Genomic DNA, 22,021 nt, shown 5'->3' on the forward strand with positions numbered 1-22,021 from the left:
CTGATGTGATTTTAATGACCGTGCTCTCCATTATGGCTTCATTTCGCCCTTGCCCTGGCCTGGGAGAGTGTCTGTGGCGGGGCTTTGTCACAAAAAGCTTTACAAGCACTTAGTGGAAACCAAGTTCTCCTTCCTTTCTGGTGCACGAGCTCTCTTTGTTTTGTGGCTTTTAGGGAGGCTGCTGGTCATTACGGCTGGAATGCTGCTGAGTTTGATTGAGCAATCCGGATGGTAGTGGGATTCCAGCTGCCTCCCGTGTGCATGGTTTCCATCCTGTCGGACACACACACACACCACCCGGCAACCCAGATTCCAGGCAAACCCAGGGAATGTTTTCAAAAAGCATCTTTGGGGACAATAATAACAAGACACAATCATGGGTGGTATAAATAAAGGATAAAATGTGGGGCCAGCAGGGCAAACTGACAGGCCCATTTCTCAAGAGATGAGAAGCCCCGATAACTCAAGCTCTAGTTTTTGTTGGATGGTTTTCATGAACGTTAGTTGATCTTCAGATTATAAACACTGGATTTATTACCCAGGCAGCTCTTGCAAACACGGAGCAGTCAGACAGCCTGGGAGGGGGGTTGAGTTAGGGATGTTGTATAATGAACAAACCACTTACTGTATAATAATGAATAGGACAAGGCATGGGAGGGTATTTTTTCTGAAATTATTGATGCAAATAGGTTTCAGAGTCGCAGCCGTGTTAATCTGTATCCGCAAAAAGAACAGGAGTACTTGTGGCACCTTAGAGACGTAACAAATTCTTCTTTCTGTGTGTTCCATTCTATGCATCCAAAGAAGTAAACTGTAGCCCACAAAAGCTTATGCTCAAATACATTTGTTAGTCTCTAAGGTGCCACAAGTACTCTTGATGCAAATAGGACAGTTTTCTACAGCGTTGTCTGAGGTAGAAGTGGTGGTGGTTTTTTTGCATGGGAATATAAAATAATCCTCATCCTCTTCCTCCGCCACATTTTCTCTCGGGCTCACATTTATTTTCTAATGCACAGTTCTTTCACACACGCTTGTGAAACCCAAGATGTTTTCTTCAAAAAATCTGTTTTGTTTTTTTTTAAATCATCCCAATAGTAGTAATGAAATCCTCTGAATCCAATTGTGTTCTCATTTGTATTGGTGGAAACGGGCAATTACTACATTGGAGTTACTCTGGATTTACATTCCTGGAACCTAGATCAGAATCTGGCCCTCTGGTGTGGTTGAATTATCAGTTAGAAGAAAATCAAGAGCCCTTTGCTTTCCTGATTGTGAATCAGACATTTGGAAGAAACTTGGTGGTTCCATGGTGCCAGCTGTGCATCCGAAATACAGCTCAGCAGACCCAAATTACATATTCTCCCTCTGTTATTGCCCTGTGATTTATAGCCTAACTCCCAACCTGGCATCCCCTCTCCCGACTAGCATCTGCTGCTGACTTCACTTTGCTTTGGCCTTCATTCACCTTGCCTGTGCTGTGGAGCTTGCATGGAAGTTTCCATCTCCCAGGGCCTCCGACATTGCCCTGATGAGGAGTTGTAGAAGTTCTTGGATTTGCAGCATTTGATGATTGCTCTGAGAACTTCACATGGGAACAAAGGGAATGTATCCATTTAATTTTGAAAATTATTAAATGTAAATCATCAGAGGGGTAGCCGTGTTAGTCTGGATCTGTAAAAGCAGCAGAGAATCCTGTGGCACCTTATAGACTAACAGACGTTTTGGAGCATGAGCTTTCGTGGGTGAATACCCACTTCTTCAGATGCAACTGAAGAAGTGGTTATTCACCCACGAAAGCTCATGCTCCAAAACGTCTGTTAGTCTATAAGGTGCCACAGGATTCTCTGCTCCTTTAAATGTAAATGGAACCGCTAGTCAAGTCTCAGGTGCATCCAAGGCACAGAAAAGGCCCACAACTCGGGAAAGTAATGAGGTAAGATGCGGTATGATTGGAGCAGGCAGGATTTCTGGGCTCTAATCCAGACTCTGTTACTGACTCACCACGTGACCTTGGCTAAGTCACTTGACTATTCCTTCCTCAGTTTCCCCATCTTTGTAATGCAGAAGTTATTACCACTAGCCTGTCTTGTGGATGGGAGCGTGAGGATTTGGGTGATTTATGTTGATAAAGAGCTTTGAGATGAAGGTTGCTATGGAGGGACAAAGAATTATTGTTGTGTCCTCGGCTGCTCTCACACCTGTATGAAATATGGAAATTGATGACAAGGCGTGGAACTTCACCTGTGAAATCTACTAATTTGTCTCATTGCACTGTTCTGAAGCCCCTACTGTCCTTTCATCTCAGCAGAAGTCTCCTTTTAAGGGACCTTTTCCCCTCAGTTCCCAAAACCTCCAGCTGTCAGCGTATCTTTGGGGTGGTTTTTGTTGTTTGGATTGGGAGTGCTGGTTCTTTGAGGTGTAAATGGTGCCATGTTTTTGCTGATACTTTCCCTGTCTGTGCCCGTTGCTGACCAAGTGCCTCCTCCTTAACTCGCTGCTCTCACCTGGTTCGAGCATGTCAGCATGCTGGTCATCCTGCTGAACTGCGTCACCTTGGGCATGTTCCAGCCCTGCGAGGATGTGGACTGCAAGTCAGAGCGATGCACCATCCTGGAGGTAGGGAATGGAGCCTGATGCACATTCACAGCTGGGTGGTAAAACATTAGCCAATGGAGGACAGGGAGCCTTGTAGGCTAGTGATTCTTTCAGGAGCCAGCGCCCTGATGTTCTGTTCCCAGTCATGAGCCTAACGATCTGGCTAGAGTGTACTAAGAGCCCATGCCTGCTTTGTTCTTCAGCTAAGGCTGCCAGCTACATCCAAACGAGCTGCAGATTATTGTCCACTGAGGACGGTGTACAAGTCCTGGGCTCATAAACTCTTTTCCTGGAACCTTAATAGCCTCCCAGAGCTTCAGGGGGCAACACGTGAGCCTGGCAATCACATAGCTGACATATGCCACAGGGCTGCCCATCTCTAAGCCCCTCGCCCTTTGCAGCACATCACAGCTCCATCTGGTATCAGAGCTGTGTTGTGACTATGCGCCACCTTCACTAACTAGCCTTCCAGGCTCCAAACAGATGTCTGTGGAGATGCTCGGCCTTTGCAAAGCATTACGTGAACCAGTGAAAGATGGCTGGCACGTGTCTGTGTAATGTCCTGGGCATGCTTGACTCTAACACGCGTGTAGCTTTAATATCCTACAAACCCTTCTGCAGTAAGGAAATACCATTAGGACCTCTAGTAGATCATCACATGCATCCACCTCTAAGGACCGATCAAGGATCATATGCAATTATCAACAACCAGGGGTTCTCTCACCCCAGACCCTTCCAGCCTAAAGTTATGAGATGTTAGGTGCAGAACTGAGCCAACCAAAGCAATAGAGAAACCACCAGAGATTGGTTACAGAATAAATTGTAGAACTGAGCTGAGAAAATACTGCAAATGGTTAGGAATTGCCATTCTGGATTATGATATGATCTGGTCCCAGCTGATTCAGAGAAAGGTGCAAAAATTTGTGGTAGGCAATCATGGAATACCCTGCTCATGGAGAAAGCAGCTTCCTAGACCCCATTAGATGGCAGCTGGTCTGAAGCATAGGATTTCCATTCCTCCCAACCATGTTCCTGCCTTTTGTTGTATGCAATCGGTCACACAAATGGATCTTGGCTTGGTGGATGTCTGTCATTCTTACAAATACCCAAATCCGCATGCAAGCAGAGGGATTCCTGAATGAGCAAGAGTCATTTTTATTGATTATTCACTATTTGTTCTCTTCAGAGAATCTCATCAAATCGGTTAGCAGAAACCATATTATGGGTACATCTACACAGCCCATGGTAGCAAGCCTCCCCACCCCAGTTGACAGACTCAGGTTGGGAGGACTTATGCTAGTGTTCTAAAAATAGCTGTGTCGACAGCACTTCGGAATTGTGGTTCGGGCTGGAGCTAGGGCTCTGAAGCCCATCCTCCTTCCTAGGCTTCAGAATCCGCATCACTACATCTACACAGCTATTTTTAGTGTGGTAGCATGAGCCCTGGGAGCCCAAGTCTGTTGATCCAAGCTGGGAGGCTCGCTGCTCTGGGCTGTGTAGATCATAACCTTTGTGACTTAAATGAATCTAAGTGAACGATTCACGAGGAGCCCGTACAATGACCATTGTTTGCGTTGAGCATTGAATGATTACAACGTGTCAGCTATATTTGTAAAAATCTGAGCATGTTGTGAACAGTTAGCAGACAGAAAAAGAGCGAAACATGCAAAGAACAATCAACCAACTTTAACCCCTGCCCCACTCCAGCTTGCAGGGAGAATGGAAGCCAAAACATGATGTAGGAAGCATTGAGCTTCCTGGCAGAGACAACTCAGATGCCAATCATCAAATGAACTGAAACTGCTGGAACAAATTCAGGATAGTTTGTAAAGGAGAAATGTTGGTAGGTAAGCAGACAGCTAGACTAGATAGATCTCTCTCACCTGCACAGGTGCACACCCAATAGGTATATGCAAAGGAAGCCAGTTTGCAGCTGCCTGTTTTCTGTTACGTTTGGCAATAAACCATTCAGGCCTCAAAATGAACGTACAACGTAGGAGGCTCTGCTGACTGATATGATCACAAAGAAAAGGGGCTGAAGGGGTAGATCTGTTCACGTTCATGTGTGTGGATCAAGAAGCTGCTGTAACTTTCCCGAGGATGTTTTTTTCAAAACAGAAAAGCTTTTTCCGTGTGACTAATAACGATCAATATGTCCCACTGCAGAGTCATAATTTATGGGGCAACATATATTTAGCAATGAGTCCATTTCATAATATTTCAGTTCCTTTCCTGCAGCACGTGGTCTGCCTGATCGATATTTCCTTCAGCCTGTGCATGATTCAAAGCCTGGACACTCCAACTGCACAGCACGTGTATCTAGGAGTTTCTCAATGGCAACTTGCCAGGACCCCGAGGGCCGTGTGGCATTTGCATATTGATTTGCATATGCTTTAAATGCAAAAGTAAATGCACAACAAGCATAACATGTTTGTGTGCTTGTATCTTTGTCACTAGATGAATAGAAATTGCTTATTGTTCCTCAGCAATAAAAACCCAACAGTTGTGTTTCAGTCAGTGTTATCATCACCCAGCAGGCAATCCAGGATGTGTTTTGGGTTTTATAACTGACACTTCAGTACTCCATGAGCCATGGTTTGATCACCTCAGTTGTAGATACACAATATCCATACAGTAGAAATATACATATGCCTGGTTGTTTTTTTATCTCTGCTATACAGAATCACAGTAGAACTCACTGCAATCATCTTTTTATGACCTAGGCATTTGACCATTTCATTTTCGCCTTCTTTGCTGTGGAGATGGTCCTCAAGATGGTAGCTCTGGGGATCTTTGGGCAGAAGTGTTACCTAGGAGACACATGGAATCGCCTGGACTTCTTCATCGTAATGGCCGGGTGAGTAGCCAAAGCTCATAAATTAACCATGTGCACTGGAGGCGTAAACAAATCCACCAGTCGCCCTGGCTGCTTTTGGGTATTTCTTCAGGAAGCTGCCAAGTGCGAGCCAAAGAAAAGTCATGTAAAACCTGATCTCGGAGGCAATAAAACGCTGTTACGTTCAGCTGTAATTGATTTTGCAAAAGCATCTGCAAAATATGAAATGGGAAACTGCTGTTCATCAGCCTAGCCTGAACCTGAGGGTTGGGAGGGAGGGAAGGGGTTAGAGAAGGTGTTCTGCAGCAGTCCATCCACCTGAGCCTGCTGCATTCTAAGCTGCGTCCACATAGCAAATAAACACCCGTGGCTGGCCTGTGCAAGCCAACACGGGCTCATGGTGCTGGGGCTGCAGGACTCTTCCACTGTTGTGTAGACTTCTGGGCTCAGACTGGAGCCTGAGCTCTGGGACCCTCGCACCTCACAGGGTCCTAGAGGCCGAGCTCCAGCCCGAGCCCAGAAGTCTACATAGAAATGAAACAGCCCTGCAGCCTGAGACCAAGCCAGCTGGCACAGGTCAGCCGTGGGTTTTTCTTTCCTGTATAGACATACCATGACGTTCTCTAGCCCCTGAAAGTTTGGAGTACGAAGGGATGGGGGCTAAACGATCATTTAAATCACTTGATTTTGTCCTGCCACAAACTCTGCGTCATGTATCTGTCGGTGGATGTCGAAGTTTCTTCACCAGCAGGCATGCTCCCTACGGCATAGGGGAGGTCTGAACAGCAGTGGAGGGATGCAGGGGAAGTGCCAACTGGAATGCTGGCAACCTGGGTGTTTCAGTACCAAAGACATGTGCCTAAGCCCCAGCAACCATTGATGTGAACTTGTGTACCAAAATAAGAGCTGTCAAGCCCCTTAGATAGCAATCTTTGCTGGCTTGATTTCAGTCAAATCAAATCCATTCAGATCTAGGCACTGTAGTAACCAGCATGTTCCCAAAACTCACAGTTAAGGCTCAGGGACAAATGACTGGGTCCCTTCTGTGTCTCTGCAGTGCCCGTTGCTGGAACATTGCAACCTGTGCTGGTGCCTGAGCACCTGAAAGGGACACTGATTAGGAAACAACTGCAAGCAAAGGTGAAACTGACTGGCTTTCTCCTTGCTCAAGCTCAGAGACATGCAAAAGTAAAGAGCAAAAACAGGGGAAAACAAATCTGTTCCTTAAGAGTTCTGTCCATGCTAATGATCTAAAATGTTAGCAACATGGATACAGGATTTAAATTAACGTACGAGATTTTACCTTGACACTGTCTCTACCTGGAAAGCGACCATGCTGCTGTAACCCACTGGCCTCAGCGGGTGCTGTTAGGGTGAACAAAGGCAGCGGATTTCAGCTGAGCAAGAAGCATCTGGCTCAGGAAGGTTAAAACATCAGCCAGGCTAGCCGTGGGGGGAAGGGCAGGGAGCTGGCTCTCTGGCACACTTTCTAATCCTCATAAATTATAAACACATGGTAATTTCTGCTTTAAATTTATGTTTGTTGACATTTGAACACACCTCGCCCAACAGCTGCTTATTCTCCTGAGACAAGTTTATGGAGATGGTTATTTTACACTCCAAACACCCTGGGAAGAGCTGATTCCTTTCAACTTCAGGTTCCCAGTGAGCTGCAGAGAAGTAATGAGCAAGTTAAAAAATGTCCTACAAATAAACTAAATAGGTCCTAAGACTGGACAATACCTACTCAAAGCAATTTTACCTGCTTGATGTACAATTAGGAGTGGAAAATGTTTGGCTATTGCATCTAACCTTACCTTTGAATATCCTGTGTTTATAGTACTTGGTTTGGGAGTAATTACAACATTCTTGCAATGTGTTTTACCTTAAAAGTAGTGATGCTCAACCTTAACTCCATCTTAATGTAGCTTTTTGTCCGGAAATACAGTTAGGAATGGACTTACTGGTATGAATAAAACATAAAACGGTCTGAGCTGAGCCTCCTTTGAACCAGCCTTTGGCTACAGTTTAAGAAAAATCTAGTTAACTTTTTTTTAGCCCCAGCATGTATTTTATATATATATATATAGTCAGGAACCAGGTGCGCAAGCACAGTTCTGAGTAAAACCATCAATCCAGGAGCCATTAGGTCTGGAATCTGCTGCCACTGTGTGACTTCAGGTGAATCACGTTAGAATACAAATGATAACACCCACTCATGTCATCCTGGGAGCAGTGGAGGTTCTGCATTCCATTAACATTTGGGAGGTTCCCAGAGGTAATCACGATGAGCATCAGAGCAATGCGTATTAAAATGCCACACACACACACACGCGCGCACGCACACGCACACACACACACACAGTCTTCTACTGCTGCTTAACAATAAGACTTCCCTTGGCCACAGTATTTGTATCTCAGTAAGCTGGAAAGATAGGAACGCTTCCAAGTAAGTCTGTTGGAGGTAGTTTTCCAGCCCCATTTTATAAACCTAAAAGGCTGGTGGAGGAGAGAGGGGAAAATCAACCCATTATTAACACAAGAAAACCTTCTGGTGAGATGCTGTTAATGCTGAGGACTGATATAGAGAATGATCCATTTGCAAGCCAGTCTCAAAGGCCTCTCGAGCAGTTGGAAGGAGCACACCTGTGGGAATTCTAACTTTGTCGCCCACAGGGGGGACTTGAACTTGAGGTCCAAACATGAACTATTTCTCCTCTTAATTTGCCTTGTCGGTTTCTGCTTGGCTAACAAGCCCTGGCATCCCTGTCCTGTTCCCCAGCCCTGCCTAGGTTTTCACCTTCAGATCTAAAGAAAGGAGAGCCTTGGAGAGTGACTTGAATTACAAAGTGCTTTGGAAACTTATTTCTGATTTTCCTGGGCAACATGCAGCAGTTTTACCGAGCAGTGTGGGACATAATAAGTGGGTTGTTTTTCTTGGCAAGCGGACCTGGAAGTGATGGAGCCTATTAAGGGGCCCTTCTGATAAGCAGGGAAGTGAGTGACAAATGGGGAGTGCCCGCCATTCTATTTGCCCTATTCAGTTTCCTTAAGCGAGCTGATTTACACTATTAGCACAGTTATCGAGGAAAGCCGACCGTAAGCGGGAAAACTACAAAATAAACAGATCTTCTGCTGACAGCAACAGATTGCATCTGGAGTCTGCTCCAGCAGTGAATACTCTCTGTCTCTGCTTGCTTAAGAAAAGTACCATGGGAAGTTTCAGCCCGGAGAAAGCTGGCTCCGTTTCCTCTGAGGGCATGTCTATACGGCAATCAGGAGGCATGACGGCGGCAGATGTAGGCATTCCCAGCCTAGATTTGAACAAGATAGCTCACTACAGATAGTGGGGAAGCCATGGCAGCGTGGGCTAGCTGCCCAAATGTATAGTCAGGATCTCAGGCAGCCGTTTACTTGGTCAGCTAGCATCACATATCTGCAGCTTCACTCCTGTTTTTAGTGAGGATGCTCGATCATACCTCCCGACTGCAATGCAGACATACCCTGAATCTGACCATGAGCCCGGGTGAAAAACATTGTCCAAGCAGCAAAAATGTGATCTGCCATTTGACCCCTCATAACCGCTCATTGGAGCGGCCCCTGTATCGTGAGAAATGCGTTTGATGCCATTAATCTAATCGCTCTCCAGCCCAAAGAGCACTTGCCTTTCTTGGGAGAGCAGATAGGAAAGAACGGTGACTTCTGTTCTCTGGTATATTGAGGCCATGACAATAGTCCAATCTGTATGAACAAATGATGCTGCTGCAGGACAGGACACGTGTCATGCATGTGAGGCCGTGACTGTTTCTTCCTGGATGCTCAGGGTCTTTGCATGCCTATGGTCTGCCATGACTTTATACCCCATGGGCTGGGTGTGCCGTCCTCCTCTATTATGCATCAGCGCATAATGGTTTGTATTTCCAACGCATCCCATCTAAAGCATCATTAAAGGCTACACAGAGAGACTAGAGCCAGCCTAGAGGAAGAGTTGGGTGTAGCAATTGTCCTGACAACAAGAGAAATAAGACTTGGGGAAATAAATACAAGAGGAGAGGGCAAGGGAAGGGCTGACGGGTGAAAGCAGCAATGGGGAAGTGGGGGTGTAACATGGAAGGGAGAGTGGCAGGAGGTGGGACGAAGGGGCAAGGTCACTGAAGATGAGTGCAGCAGCCCAGGGAGAACGGTAAGAAGGGGGAAGCTTTGCGGGGAGCATGGGCTAGTTAAAATGCAGATTGGATAATCCCCCGCTGAACTGATGATGGGTTTCCCAGCCAACACCCACCCCACGCTGCATGTTTTTAAATGTGTTTCTCTCTTCTTGCTTACCTAGAGCTGGAAGCAGAATTCTGGTTATTCCAGTCAATGTGTTTTTTTACCCTAGACAGAGTCCAATCGCTTCGTCTTCCATTTGATTCCCAGCCAAGGGTGCCTTTTCTCCCAGACAGATGCCCTGAGGGAGTCCCTGGATTCCACCCTCTATCACATATAGGATGGAAAACCCCAAGCAGTGAAACACATTTACAGGGTTGCTAAATTCACAAGGTTTGTTAATGAAGCCAATTCTTTTCCGCAGACCATTAGGAAACAAATCCCTTACTTAATCCTCTCTGGATGCAGTGCAATGAGTCTGCCAGTCCTAGTCTGTATTGACTACACAGCTTCTGTAAAGCTCAGAGACTGGAGAAAGGATTTTTCCCCCCGAGTGCTTTCTTGCTATCAGGTATCTGTCAGGTGCATCTCTCAGGTCTCTCACTTTACCTTGCTGTGAAAATTTAACACTTAAGTTCATAGACTTAGATGGCCTGATTCTCAGTTACTCCATTCCTGTACTTGGGGCATGGATAGAGGCAGGGGGCAAAGGTAAATTTAAGCCAGTTTTGTAATCTGGGGCTGTGAGGTGATCTATCCAGCCATCAGGGTAAATTTAGAGTAGTCCCCAGGCTGCTCTAACTTCCAGTGTGCTTCCAATGACCCCTTTGGGCCCAAGGAAGCAGAAAACAATCACAGTGCAATGCACTCCTGCCACACCCCAACCCCCTCCCCAAACGGGCAGGGAGCAAGGCTGACATCAGCAGACGGTCTACATAGAGGGAGTTCTCTGGGTGCCTCTTTCACACCTTTTTAAGCCCCTTTGTTTTGCCCGAGAGGTATAAAGTGTTTTTTGTGTAACTGAGAGTCACAGCCGCTGATTTTATAAGCAGATGGTTCAGAGATTTAGAACAGCAAATTGCTCAAAGCCCGGACAAAAACAACAAGGTGTCCAGTGACACCTTAAAGACTAACAGATGTATTTGGGCATAAGCTTTCATGGGTAAAAAAAACTCACTTCTTCAGATGCCCTCACAGATCTGCACATTTGAGCTGGAAATGATGGGCGAATGGGCTTCCTTGGAAGAGTTTTGGTGTATCCTGCTCCTGGGTGGGTCAGAACTGAAGAGTGTGAAAATGAGAACCAATGGCAAAACAAGAAAAGTGATTTAAAGCACTTCACTCTTAAAGAGAGCTTTTGTTTGGAGTTGCTTGTGAAGGTTTTATTGCATAGAGTATCAGGGTTGGAAGAGACCTCAAAGGGTTACCTAGTCCAACCCCCTGCTCAAAGCAGGACCAATCCCCAGACAGATTTTTGCCCCAGATCCCTTAATGGTCCCCTCAAAGATTGAGCTCACAACCCTGGGTTTAGCAGGCCAATGCTCAAACCACTGAGCTATCCCTCCCAAGAGATTAAGCCAAGCCTCCTGCAGGCAAAGGAGACAAACTGAATAAAGCTAGGTAGGGATCTGAGGATTAATACCCACCCAGACAGTGTAGGAACTCTCAGTGGAGCACTTTCCAACTGCTTTTACGTTCTGTTAGTAGTTTTAAAACTGGTGTCCAATTACAGTAGAATCCACTTACTCAGCCATCTGATAAATTGCAAGTGTACCTTATTAGGACGTCAGCCAGGGAAGAGGTTCGGGAATCAATGGTATTCATTTCAGTGATTTTAAACAGAGGTTTGTCTGTTCCTGAAAGATCTGTTTGAAGTGCACACCTGGTGCTGGCTACAGGCCTAGTTACTGTAACTAGCAGGTGCAAACTGGTGTTTATCAATTTCCCACTGTGTGATCCTTGCTTCTGCTAAGCGCCGCATCCCAGATATTCTGTGATCTGGCTGCTTAATACATGCAGGTTAGTTTTCAGAACTGTTTTAGTGCTGTGCTAAATTTTAAAGCTATCCCTCTAATTTAAATTTAATTCCTAGAGGCAAACTTGAAGGTAAATTTGGGTTGTAAAGGTTTATTAAATGCTTCAAGAAAAAAAGTTATTAAAAACAGCAGCAAAAAAGTCCAAAAAAATGCTAAATTAAAGTGAAAGGGCCAATTTCCTACCTGCTGTAATATTAGTTAAGTAATAGAGGTATACCAGGAATAACTCCAGCCAAAGGTGTGGAAAAATCAAATATCTGAAATTCTTGAAGTTCCAAATTAAACTTCCCAAATAGCCTTAACTCTGTCCTTTGGTGTATCACCAATCACTTGGAACAGATTTATACCCAGACTTACCTCTGTCAAACAGACGTATAGATTTGCTCCCACTGGCAGAATGTAAAAAGTATGTTGAGTCCTTGGCAGAACTTTCAGATATTCAAAATTACTGGTGCAAATCAGGCCAAGTGTTACATTGCACACTTCTCAATTGTCAAAGATGCCAGTATGCTTGGAGAACAAATGAACAAGCAACACTTTCAGTGTGTAGACCAAGCCGATTTTGCGTTCACTTCGAACGAAAGTGTGAGTGTACGTGGACACATGTCCGTGTTCTTTATGAGAATGTTTATGTGAGTTAAACTCAGTTATTCAAATGATTGTGGAAAGTGAACAAACGGAGGCATAAGCCAAAGTGAATGCATGTTAAATCTGAGCAAGCACTCTAAGAAATGGGTGCAAATCTGTCATCTAGTTCTCCTATGCAATCATGATAACAACTTCGTAATAACCCTCTGCACAATGCCTTCCTGTGACTCTATGTAATGGGGATCACCATAATGTTGCCACACTTGTCTTTCCATCTGGATGTTCCAGAGAAGAGGATTCCACTATATTGTAGTTTATCAGACTGTTGTTGCAAAACATGACCTTGCCCTCCCACATTCGTGCTAGCATAAAAATACCAGTTAGAATCCTTGGTTTAATTTGCTGAAAGATGTGCTGTCATCATAAAGTGGAGATATTTAAAAAGTAGAAATCCCATCTCTGTTACCATATTGTACCTTTAGAGTATTGAAAGTACCAAATTTTTAAAATCTCAGGTCAGGTCCTTGGCAAGTATAAATCAGCATAGCTCAATGGAACGACAGTGATTTACATCAGCTGAGAATCTGGCTTCATCTTTGTTGCGTTTCACTCGACCTGGAAACCGAAATCAGTGTGCTGTTAAAACTAGGCTAAAATATGATTTCTAAAGCCCTGATGCTGCCAACCTTATTCTCGTGAGTAATCCACTGAAATCAGTGGGACCACTTGCATGACTACTCTCAAACAAGCAATTTAGCTATTGTTTCTAGTTGGTTTCGGTTTCACTTTCACTCCCTGGTTGTGTCATGGGCAATCTCAGTGCCTATGTCTTAACACGACTGTGGAATGTTTATAATAAAAATGTTTTCTACTGAAATTTTAAAATATTGGATGGAAACATTTCTGGGTATCTGCTTTTGTCAGGCTTTCCTCCTTCCCACTCCACCTTTTAATCTGTGTATTATTTAAAAGAAAAAAAGCCTTTCTGGTACCAAAAACTGGTTCACAGTCTTGCTCTTGATGCATTGTGGTATCTGAACAGGAGTAGTGAGAGAAATGTGACATATTTACAAGCGCTCCCCTGTAGTCAGTTCAAATGCTATAAATTACAACCAAGCTAACTAGCCAGAACCCTATTTAAGAAAAGGAAAAAAAAAAAAGCCTGACACATGTTTACTACTCCTTGTTATAAAAGACCAATGAAACTGACTAAATTTAACGTCTTTCTCAGGCTAGGAGAGAAACATGCGTGTGAAATGGCAACAGGATGTGAAAAAGAAAATGTTCCTTTTTTTTAATAATGTAATGCAGCCCAATCTACCTGAATGTCATTCCCCAGCTCTCTTCTGTAAATTTTTATGGTAGGAAAAAAAACGCCAAGCTGTCATGAAAATACACAGGGTTAGTACAAGGAGGTGTCACAGGAGTAGTGAGAAAGGAATATCAGGAAAATCTTCTTGACTGTGAGCTGTGCGGAGCTGTGGAATAATCTCCCAAGCGAAGGGATTAAGTATTGAAACAATTTACCAAGGGTCATAGTCCGTCTCCATCACTGACAAGTTTTAAATCAACACGAGATGTTTTTCTAAAGGGAACTATTTTGGGGAAAGTTTTCTGGCCTGTGTTATACAGGAGGTCAGATGAGTTGATCACAGTGGGGCCTTCTGGTTTTGGAATCTATGAAACTGCATGGCTTGGGACATGGCAAAAATACTAGACCATGTACTGTAAAGACCAATTTGTCACTGACATGGGTATTAATAGGTTACCCTTCCCTTCTGCCTCCAATTTCTGTTGGGTCTAATTCTGCACCCAGTAGTCATGGTGAGTGGCACTAATGCATGTGGTTAGCCGCAGTGACTTCAGCAGGACGACTTCAGTGAGTAGCTGCACCTCAGTGTAATGCACCATGGCGGGTGCTTTTAGAGGATGCCAGATCACTCATAGACACCAGGCAGTGACACTTTGGCCTGGTCTGCACTGAGGGGGTGAATAACGTAGCTGAAGTCGACGTACTTAGATTGAGTCACCGTGGTGTCTTCAATGTGGTGAGTCGACTGCTGCCTCTCCCCCGCCGACTCCACCTGTGCCTCTCGCGGAGGTGGAGTACAGGGTTCGACGGGAGAGCGCTCGGGGGTCGATTTATCACGTCTAGTCTAGACGCGATAAATTGACCCCCGCTAGATCGATCGCTGTCCGCCGATCTGGCAGGTAGTGTAGACATACCGTTTGGCATTCCATTCATAAAACTTCCCCCTGCAGGAGTAGGGTGACCAGACAGCAAATGTGAAAAATTGGAATGGGGGTGGGGGGTAATAGGAGCCTATATAAGAAAAAGACCCAAAAATTGGGACTGTCCCTATAAAATTGGGACATCTGGTCACCCTATCCAGGAGTCACTACCTTCAGCAGGTAAATCACAGCATTAGGTAGGCAGCTTCTTCTGGTGCTGCAACAATCCTGTTCTGCAATAGCCTTCTGCTAATCCTGCAGATCATGATGGTGCCCATTGTCTCATTTAATCCTGAGATAGCCAGGGCACGTACTGTCCGGCTAATTGTCCCACCTGAGCAGCTAGGAACTGCCCCTTTTCAGCCTGCTCGCACGCTTGTGAGGCCTAGGAGATGAGACACCTCTGTTCTGATTTCTTTCTCTCTTTCTTCCTTAGCATGATGGAATATTCTCTGGATGGGCACAATGTAAGCTTATCTGCCATCCGAACTGTCCGGGTACTCAGGCCTCTACGAGCCATTAACAGGGTCCCAAGTAAGTAAAATCCTTTTTTTCCCAGAGTGATGAACACAAATGTGTATGTGCCTGGGGAAGGTAGCACAGCACCAGGGAGCTAAGCTGGTGTGGCTCCTACTGACGTCCATGCAAATTTGATCCATCATATGTTCTTTGTTTATCCCATTGTCACAAGATATCTGACCCCTTAAGAGGAAGTGGGCCTCAGTCCAGCTGTGACCAGCTTAACTCACCTCCCCAGATGGGGAGAATGATGATCATGTGACTTATAAAGGAGAGGTCTCGAGAGCGAGCAGCTGGCAACACTCTAGCTGGGAGGCCCAGGCAGGGCAGAAACCGAGGAAGCTGTAGCTGGCATGAGGAAGCAGCTGGAGGGAGCAAGACTGGCTCCAGCAGGGAATAACGGGATTGTTTGCATTATAACCCAGCCCTGGGAAGGGGCACTGGGAGCTCCTGGCTCAAGGGGAGAGAGATTGAACTGAACTCTGGAAAGGAAGGATGAGGCTCTGGCTGGAGCCTGTGCTCTGAGACCCGGCAATGGGGGAGGATCCCAAAGCCATGTGACTGTCCATGGCCCCTCGGTGATGATGGCAGTGTGTCTCAGAGAGATCCTTGCCCCACTGGTCACTGGGAGGGGCCGTATCCCTTGGTTTGAGGCTCTGTGATGGGTGAGGAGCTTTGACCGGAGACACCACTGTGGAGACAACAAATTGCTTGGTCACAGTGCTACAGCCATGAAACCCCACCGGGAGTGAATACGGCGTTGCACTGGTGGTACATGGATTAGACACATTTTCTTTAAGGGGAAGGTTATCACTGCTGTATTCTGTCCTCGTGAAAGTATGTGGTGATTTTTAGGGCTATGTGTGGGACACACTGCGGAGCCAGATAACTAGGGATTTCAGGTAACTGGCTGTGCGATGTGTTTATATGATCCTAGCACCCAAAGATTCCTATCAGAATTGTGCCCCACAAGGCTGAGGGATGAACTAACACAGGAACAACCAGTCCCTGCCCTGGAGACCTGGAGCAAATCTACATGTAGACACCAAAGGCTCTGCCGGTGCCACTTGCCTTCCCCACAGCAGAGACCACAGAAGCTGCCAAGTCGTGCAGCTATGAAGGCGTCCCAAGGATCTGGGTCATTCACAGTCATAGCAGTTTTCTGCCGTATGTGGCTTGTCACCTCTGCCCGCTCCCTTTTGTGGTGGTAAAGACCCTGCCTCCACCCACCCACTGGCCATCGATGGCAATCAAGCAATGTTGTTGCGACACAATTCAGTGACTCCCCCAGGGTCTAAACGGGGTCGGGGGTGAGGGTTTCTTCCTTGTCTGACTGATAGCTGGGCTGAGGCCTCTCAGGGAGGCCAGTAAAACTGATGTTCCAAAGAGTGGGAAAAGCAAAGGCCTAGAATCTCCGGGGCAGAGTGCGAAAATCTACTCCCCTGCTTCCCAGGGCAAGTCACATTTTTATGAGTGAGTAAAATATCAGTAGTTTTAGCATTATCGTCAATCCTGGTGAAGGGCAGGGGTGTAGATTTTGTATCTAGGCTGGTAAATGTTCATATCTTGATTTTAGTTAAGTTTTGGATGCAGTCTATCATGACATTCTCATAAGCAAAGGAGGGGAATGTGAACTAAATAAATTACTATAAGGTGGGTGCACAACCGATTGAAAGATGTACTCAGAGCGTAGTTATCAATGATTTGCTGTTGAAATGGAGGGTGTATCTAGTGGGGTCTGCAGGGGTCAGTCCTGGGTCCAATACTATTCAGTGTTTTCATTGATGATTGGAAGAGTATGCTTATAAAATTTGTGGATGACACCATGCTGGGAGGGTTTGCAAGCACTGCAGAGGACAAGATTGGAATTCAAAGTGACTTTGACAGATTAGAAAATTGGTCTGAAATCAACAAGATGAAATTCAGTAAAGACAAGTGCAAAGAACAGCACTTACGAAGGAAAAATCAAATGCACAACTACAACAATGGGGAATAACTAGCTAGGTTGTAAAACCACTGAAAAGGATCTGGAGGTTATGAGTGGATCACAAATTGAGCATGAGTCAACAATATGATACGGTTGCAAAAAAGGCTAATGTCATTCGGGAGGGTATTAACAGGAGTGTCGTATGTAAGAGATGGGAGGTAATTGTCCCGCTTTGTTCAGCACTGGGGAAACCACAGCTGGAGTACTGTGTCCAGTACTGTGTACCATGCTTTAGAACAGCGGTCTCCAAACTTTTTTAATTGCACACCCCATCAATAAAAAAATTTTGATCATGCACCCCCTGCTCCCAGCCGAACTGTCGAAGCGAAAAAAAAAGCCACTCGGACTCCCGGCTGAAGTGCCGAGGGGCGGGGGTGGAGGGGGCGAGAGTAGCGCTCCTCCGGCTGCGCTCCTCCTGTTGCCTACCCTGAAGGATCCTCTTGCATGCACCCCACTTTGGAGACCACTGCTTTAGAAAAGAGATGGACAAATTAGAGAGAGCCCAGAGGAGAGCAACAAAAATGATAGAAGGTTTAGAAAACCTGACCTATGAGAAAAGGTTAAAAAAACAGGGCATGTTTAGTCTGGAGAAAAGACTGGGAGGGAGAGGGAATGACCTGATAAGCCTTCAAATATGTCAAGGGCTGTTATAGAGAGGACTGTGATCAATTGTTCTCTGTGCCCATGAAGATAGGAGAAATAGTAATGGGCTGATCTACAGAAAGGGAGATTTAGATTAGGTTAGGAGGAAAAAGTTTCTGATTAAAAGAGTAGTTAGGCTCTGGGTTAGGGGCATCCCCGTCACTGACAGTTTTTAAGAACGGGCTGGACAAACACCTCTCCGGGATGGTCTCGGTTTACTTGGTCCTGCCTCAGCACAGGGGGTTGGACTTGGTGAATTCTCAAGGTCCTTTCCAGCCTGACATCTCTATGATTCCATGGATATTTTCCAAGACTGTTTTAAACTCTCTGGGGCAGGGAAGATTGTCTCCATTCCTGTCTATAAAGTTCCCAGCACACTGGTAACTCAAGGCAAATCAAAATGTTCCTTTCAGGGGGGAAAAAACTCAAGGCTAAGAAGATCCTGATTTTCTAGGTAGGCTCATTTCTCCTCTCAGATGTATAGGGTCTTGCCATTTCTTTGTGCTCGGGATTAGTGGCACAACAGTCTGTGCTTCTGGTGAAACACCAAAGAGTGTTCATTGCAATGTGGAACAAAATTGGGTTCACCCACTGTAGAAAGTTCAAGTGGTCCCTAAGCCCATTTCCAAGTGGATTCAGCTGTTTGTCACCTAAATCCAATTTGAAAGATGAGCCAACCGGTTGAAATTGTTTCCCCATTGCTACCATCTCTCTTCTGAGTGATCCTTCACTGATATGCTAATTCTATATCCCTTTCATCACTCTTTAGCTGAAATCCTCTCTTTTTGGAGAGGCAGTGTAATTGTATGCAAATCCTCAGGTTCCCTCCAGAAATTACTTCTTCTGCTCCTTTTTAAAAATGCATTTGAATTATATGGCATTACCACTGAGCATCCCACTTAGATTAATTGCCCATAATGTCGGCACAGCTACAGACAGCAAAACAAACTCCCACTAACTTGTTCTGATTCCAGTACCTTACATGAACGGGCAAGAGAACAGATGATGTTTGCCTGCAGGAATATTCTTTGAAGTTTCTCTTGGCTCTTGCAGTTTTTAGACTTTTATTTTTAAAAAAAAAATTCCACGATGGCATTTTTTCAAGTCAGAAAAAAAAACTTTGGAGGGCACACACAAGGACTATGGGGACCTCAGAAGCTTTGGATTCAGAATGTAATTGTTTATCACGATTTCTCATCAGGCCAGAAATATCCCAGGAAATAGCCTTTCTCATGGGTTTTTGGCTCAGTTGTTTCCAGTCCCAGCTGGGAGTGGGAAAAGTGCAGAGTGGAACAAAAATATGAGCTAGTTGGTAAGGGAGTTCTCTGAACTTCTCTGAACCACAAGAAAGGTTCAGGTTTGGGGGCAAAGGTTCGAATTAGTTCTTATATTTTTCTGCATCCTTTGAGCCACCCCTGGCTGCCTTTTGAATTAGAGGGTGCTTTAGGCTGTAATTCAGGAGAACATTTAAACCTGTGCCTAATTTAACATGAAGTCAATCGAGCTTAAGCACATACTTAAGTGCTTGGTCGAATTGGGGCCATAAGGACCATCATTTCATTCTAAGAGCTTGTCTGCACGACAGAGCCTTTGCCAGTACAGCTGTGCCAGCATAATTATGCGGAGACACAGTATATTCTGGCATAGCTACACCACTTCCCCAAACAACATTAGCTATGCCAGCAAAAGCACTCTTCTGTCGATATAGTTGTGTATACATGGGAGGGGTTATCTGGCAGAGTTCTATCAGCTGGGGGGAAATGATTTTTTTAGCACTCTTAGCTAACAGAGCTATGTTGGCACAACTTTGTATTGTAGACTAAACCTAGGTCAATGGGTCTGACCCAACAGCCCGTCTCTAAATGCCTCCACAACTTTGGGAAAATTCTGCTCCGGGTCCAAAGTTTATGGCTCTGGCCCATTTCTCAGCTCTCTGGTTCTACTTTATGAGTTTGCAACTAAGGCTTTGACGTGGGATTTTTTGGGGCACTTTGTGCCATAATCCTTGTTTTAATTTTTCTTCAGCAGAGGGGTAATAGAAATTCATCTTTTTTTTTTTCATAAATAGATAATGAGATTAAATTCAAAGAGCTAAACCCATGTTTTGAGTTGGTTGGCCTGATGAGCCACTGGGACAGCCTCCTAGTGTTAATAGCATCTTGAATTAATGCCAAAAGAGGATTAGTATTCTTAGAAGTATCTCAGTTCCTGGAGGGTAGATAAGCACAGACTGTTTCTTGTTTATAAGGCACTAACTCTGTCCACTTTTGATTTTGGTATTTTTAGTGCTCAAGCCTGATGTCTGATACAATCCAGGATCTGCCCTGGATGGACCATGATACCCCTCTACCCCATTTTTATTTTTTCAGAGCAACTGACGACCTTTATAATAATGATCACTTACGTTTGTACAGTCAGGCAGCTTTGATCCAGGGGGATTCCAAAGCTTAACACAGAGGGAAATTCACCCCCTGCTGAAATCCTGAATACGGCGACTCATCCCATGAATCAGTATAACAATTGGCACTAATCAGCCATGGAGACTAAGCCACTCTCCAGCCATAGAACGGAATTGAGCTGTATGAGCAAAGGGGTGGAGAAGGTGGGAAGGGAACCCTGCACTGTGACTACCCATTCCGGGTCTGTGATTGATGAGGGTCATTGCACAACTTTCCTGAACATAATTCAACCCTCAAAACCCCCTTTCTGTGCCTCCCTGAGATGCAGCGTGTTGGCTTGGCCTCATTTGTCTCCGCTTGGAGTGTGTTAAAATCAGCCTAGCCAAATTGCCATAAATTGGGGGTTGTGGAGGGAAGGTGTAAAATATCTACCTGCCCATCAGAAAAAGGGACTTCCCCTGAGTGAGTGGCATGGGATAGACCTTTGCAAAGCTGATCTAAATAGAGTAGTGTAGGAATAGCAGTTCTCAGACTTCCCCCTACTGGGACCCAGGGCTGGATTAGGTAAGTCTAGAACATGCCAGGCTACAGGACTCCCCTTGCCCACACCCCATACTGTGGTCCCATCCATCCATTACAGAATGGGGAATATGTTCCTTTCGAGAGATATAGGGCAGTAACATGGTTTCCCCCTAGCCCCAGGGACATATGGTGCTTTGACCCTTCCCTTTGGGCAGCAGGCTCACATTCCCTGCACAGAGTCAGGAGAGCAGTCAGGGGGACCCCCATATTTAACCAGCAGCTGAAGCGCATCTGTTTGGGTGAGTGGACCAGGCCTGCTGTACGTCTTCTAGCACACACACATCCCTCTGTTGAAGTAATGCTGGTCATAGCTTCTGAGTAGAGTTAACACCCCATTGAGATGTATGGTACAGTTCGCCCCCTTGCAACTGTTGTTTCAGGCTCTCTGCACATTCAGGCAGAGGTTACTGTGCCCGTTGCAATGGGGTCACATTTTTCAAGTTTTTCTTGCAATCATGAAAGGTAGAGACTTACTTAAAAAATAGAATAAAATAAAATAAAAAACTGGATTCTAACAGTCGCATGATTCCAAACCTGGCCCAGTTTCCCTTTTGCCTTGATCCAGCCTTTTTGAGGCCTCCCTCCGTTACTTTTTCCAAACCAGCACCCCTCTCCCATTTTTCACATGGTAAGGCAGGGTGGTTGCAAGAACCCCTGATGTAGGAAATCTAGTGGGAGTGATCTAATAGGAAAGCTTGGTACTGAGATCCATTTTACCTCCCCCTAGATCCTCCAGTTAGGATGGAATAAGAAAGCAGGTAAGAATTCTCCTCTAGCTGGGGTGATCCAAAAGCCCTTTTGGAAAGAAACCCAAGTTGTATGTTGAGCTAGTATCAGTTCACAGTATTGCAGCAGTGCCTGTAATTAAAGACAAGTGATTTATAAAGAGAGAGGTGGATGGATTCACGCACACACAATTTGGGCACCTTTTTTATAGATTCATAGATTCTAAGACCGGAAGGGCCCACTGTGATCATCTGGTCTGACCTCCTCAATAGCACAGAGCATAGGACTTTGCTGAATGAATTCCTCTGTGAGCTGGGGCAGATCTTTTAGAAAAACATCCCATCTTGATTTGAAAATGACCAGTGATGGAGACTCCACCACAACTCTTGGGAAGTTTTTCCATTCACTGTTAAAAATGTGCCCCTTATTTCCAGTCTGAATTTGTCTAGTTTAACTTCTAGCCATTGGAGCTTGTTACACATTTGCCTGCTAGATTGATGAGCCCTCTGTTACCATTTTTTTGTTCCCCACAGGGGTGCTGGAACAATTGGCATAGCAGGGGGCTGAGAGCCATTGAACCAAACTGTAAGCCCTGTATAGGATGGAAACCACTTCAAACCAGGGGTTACAGCAGCACCCCCAGCACCTCTAGTTCCAGCATCTATGGTCCTCCATTTATTTAATTTTAAAAAATGAATTAAAAACATGTCCGTTGTACTGAATTTATCCT

The 22,021-nt window shown here is 45.2% G+C and overlaps 1 protein-coding gene across 3 annotated transcripts in view; it reads left to right on the top strand.

Moving 5' to 3' along the window:
* The first annotated feature begins 2,508 nt into the window (after positions 1-2,508).
* Positions 2,509-22,021, top strand: part of CACNA1H (calcium voltage-gated channel subunit alpha1 H) — a 199,371-nt gene continuing 179,858 nt past the window's right edge. For 2 of the 3 annotated variants that reach the window (XM_050967253.1, XM_050967254.1), the window contains exons 1-3: positions 2,509-2,616; positions 5,319-5,452; positions 14,873-14,970. In XM_050967253.1, coding sequence (XP_050823210.1) covers positions 2,524-2,616; positions 5,319-5,452; positions 14,873-14,970 — 325 coding nt within the window. In that variant the 5' untranslated portion in view covers positions 2,509-2,523. The remainder of the gene's footprint in view (positions 2,617-5,318; positions 5,453-14,872; positions 14,971-22,021) is intronic. The other variant, XM_050967252.1, reaches the window with a different exon arrangement.

Source organism: Gopherus flavomarginatus, chromosome 9 (genome assembly GCF_025201925.1).
Source record: "Gopherus flavomarginatus isolate rGopFla2 chromosome 9, rGopFla2.mat.asm, whole genome shotgun sequence".
Classification (NCBI taxonomy): domain Eukaryota; kingdom Metazoa; phylum Chordata; order Testudines; family Testudinidae; genus Gopherus; species Gopherus flavomarginatus.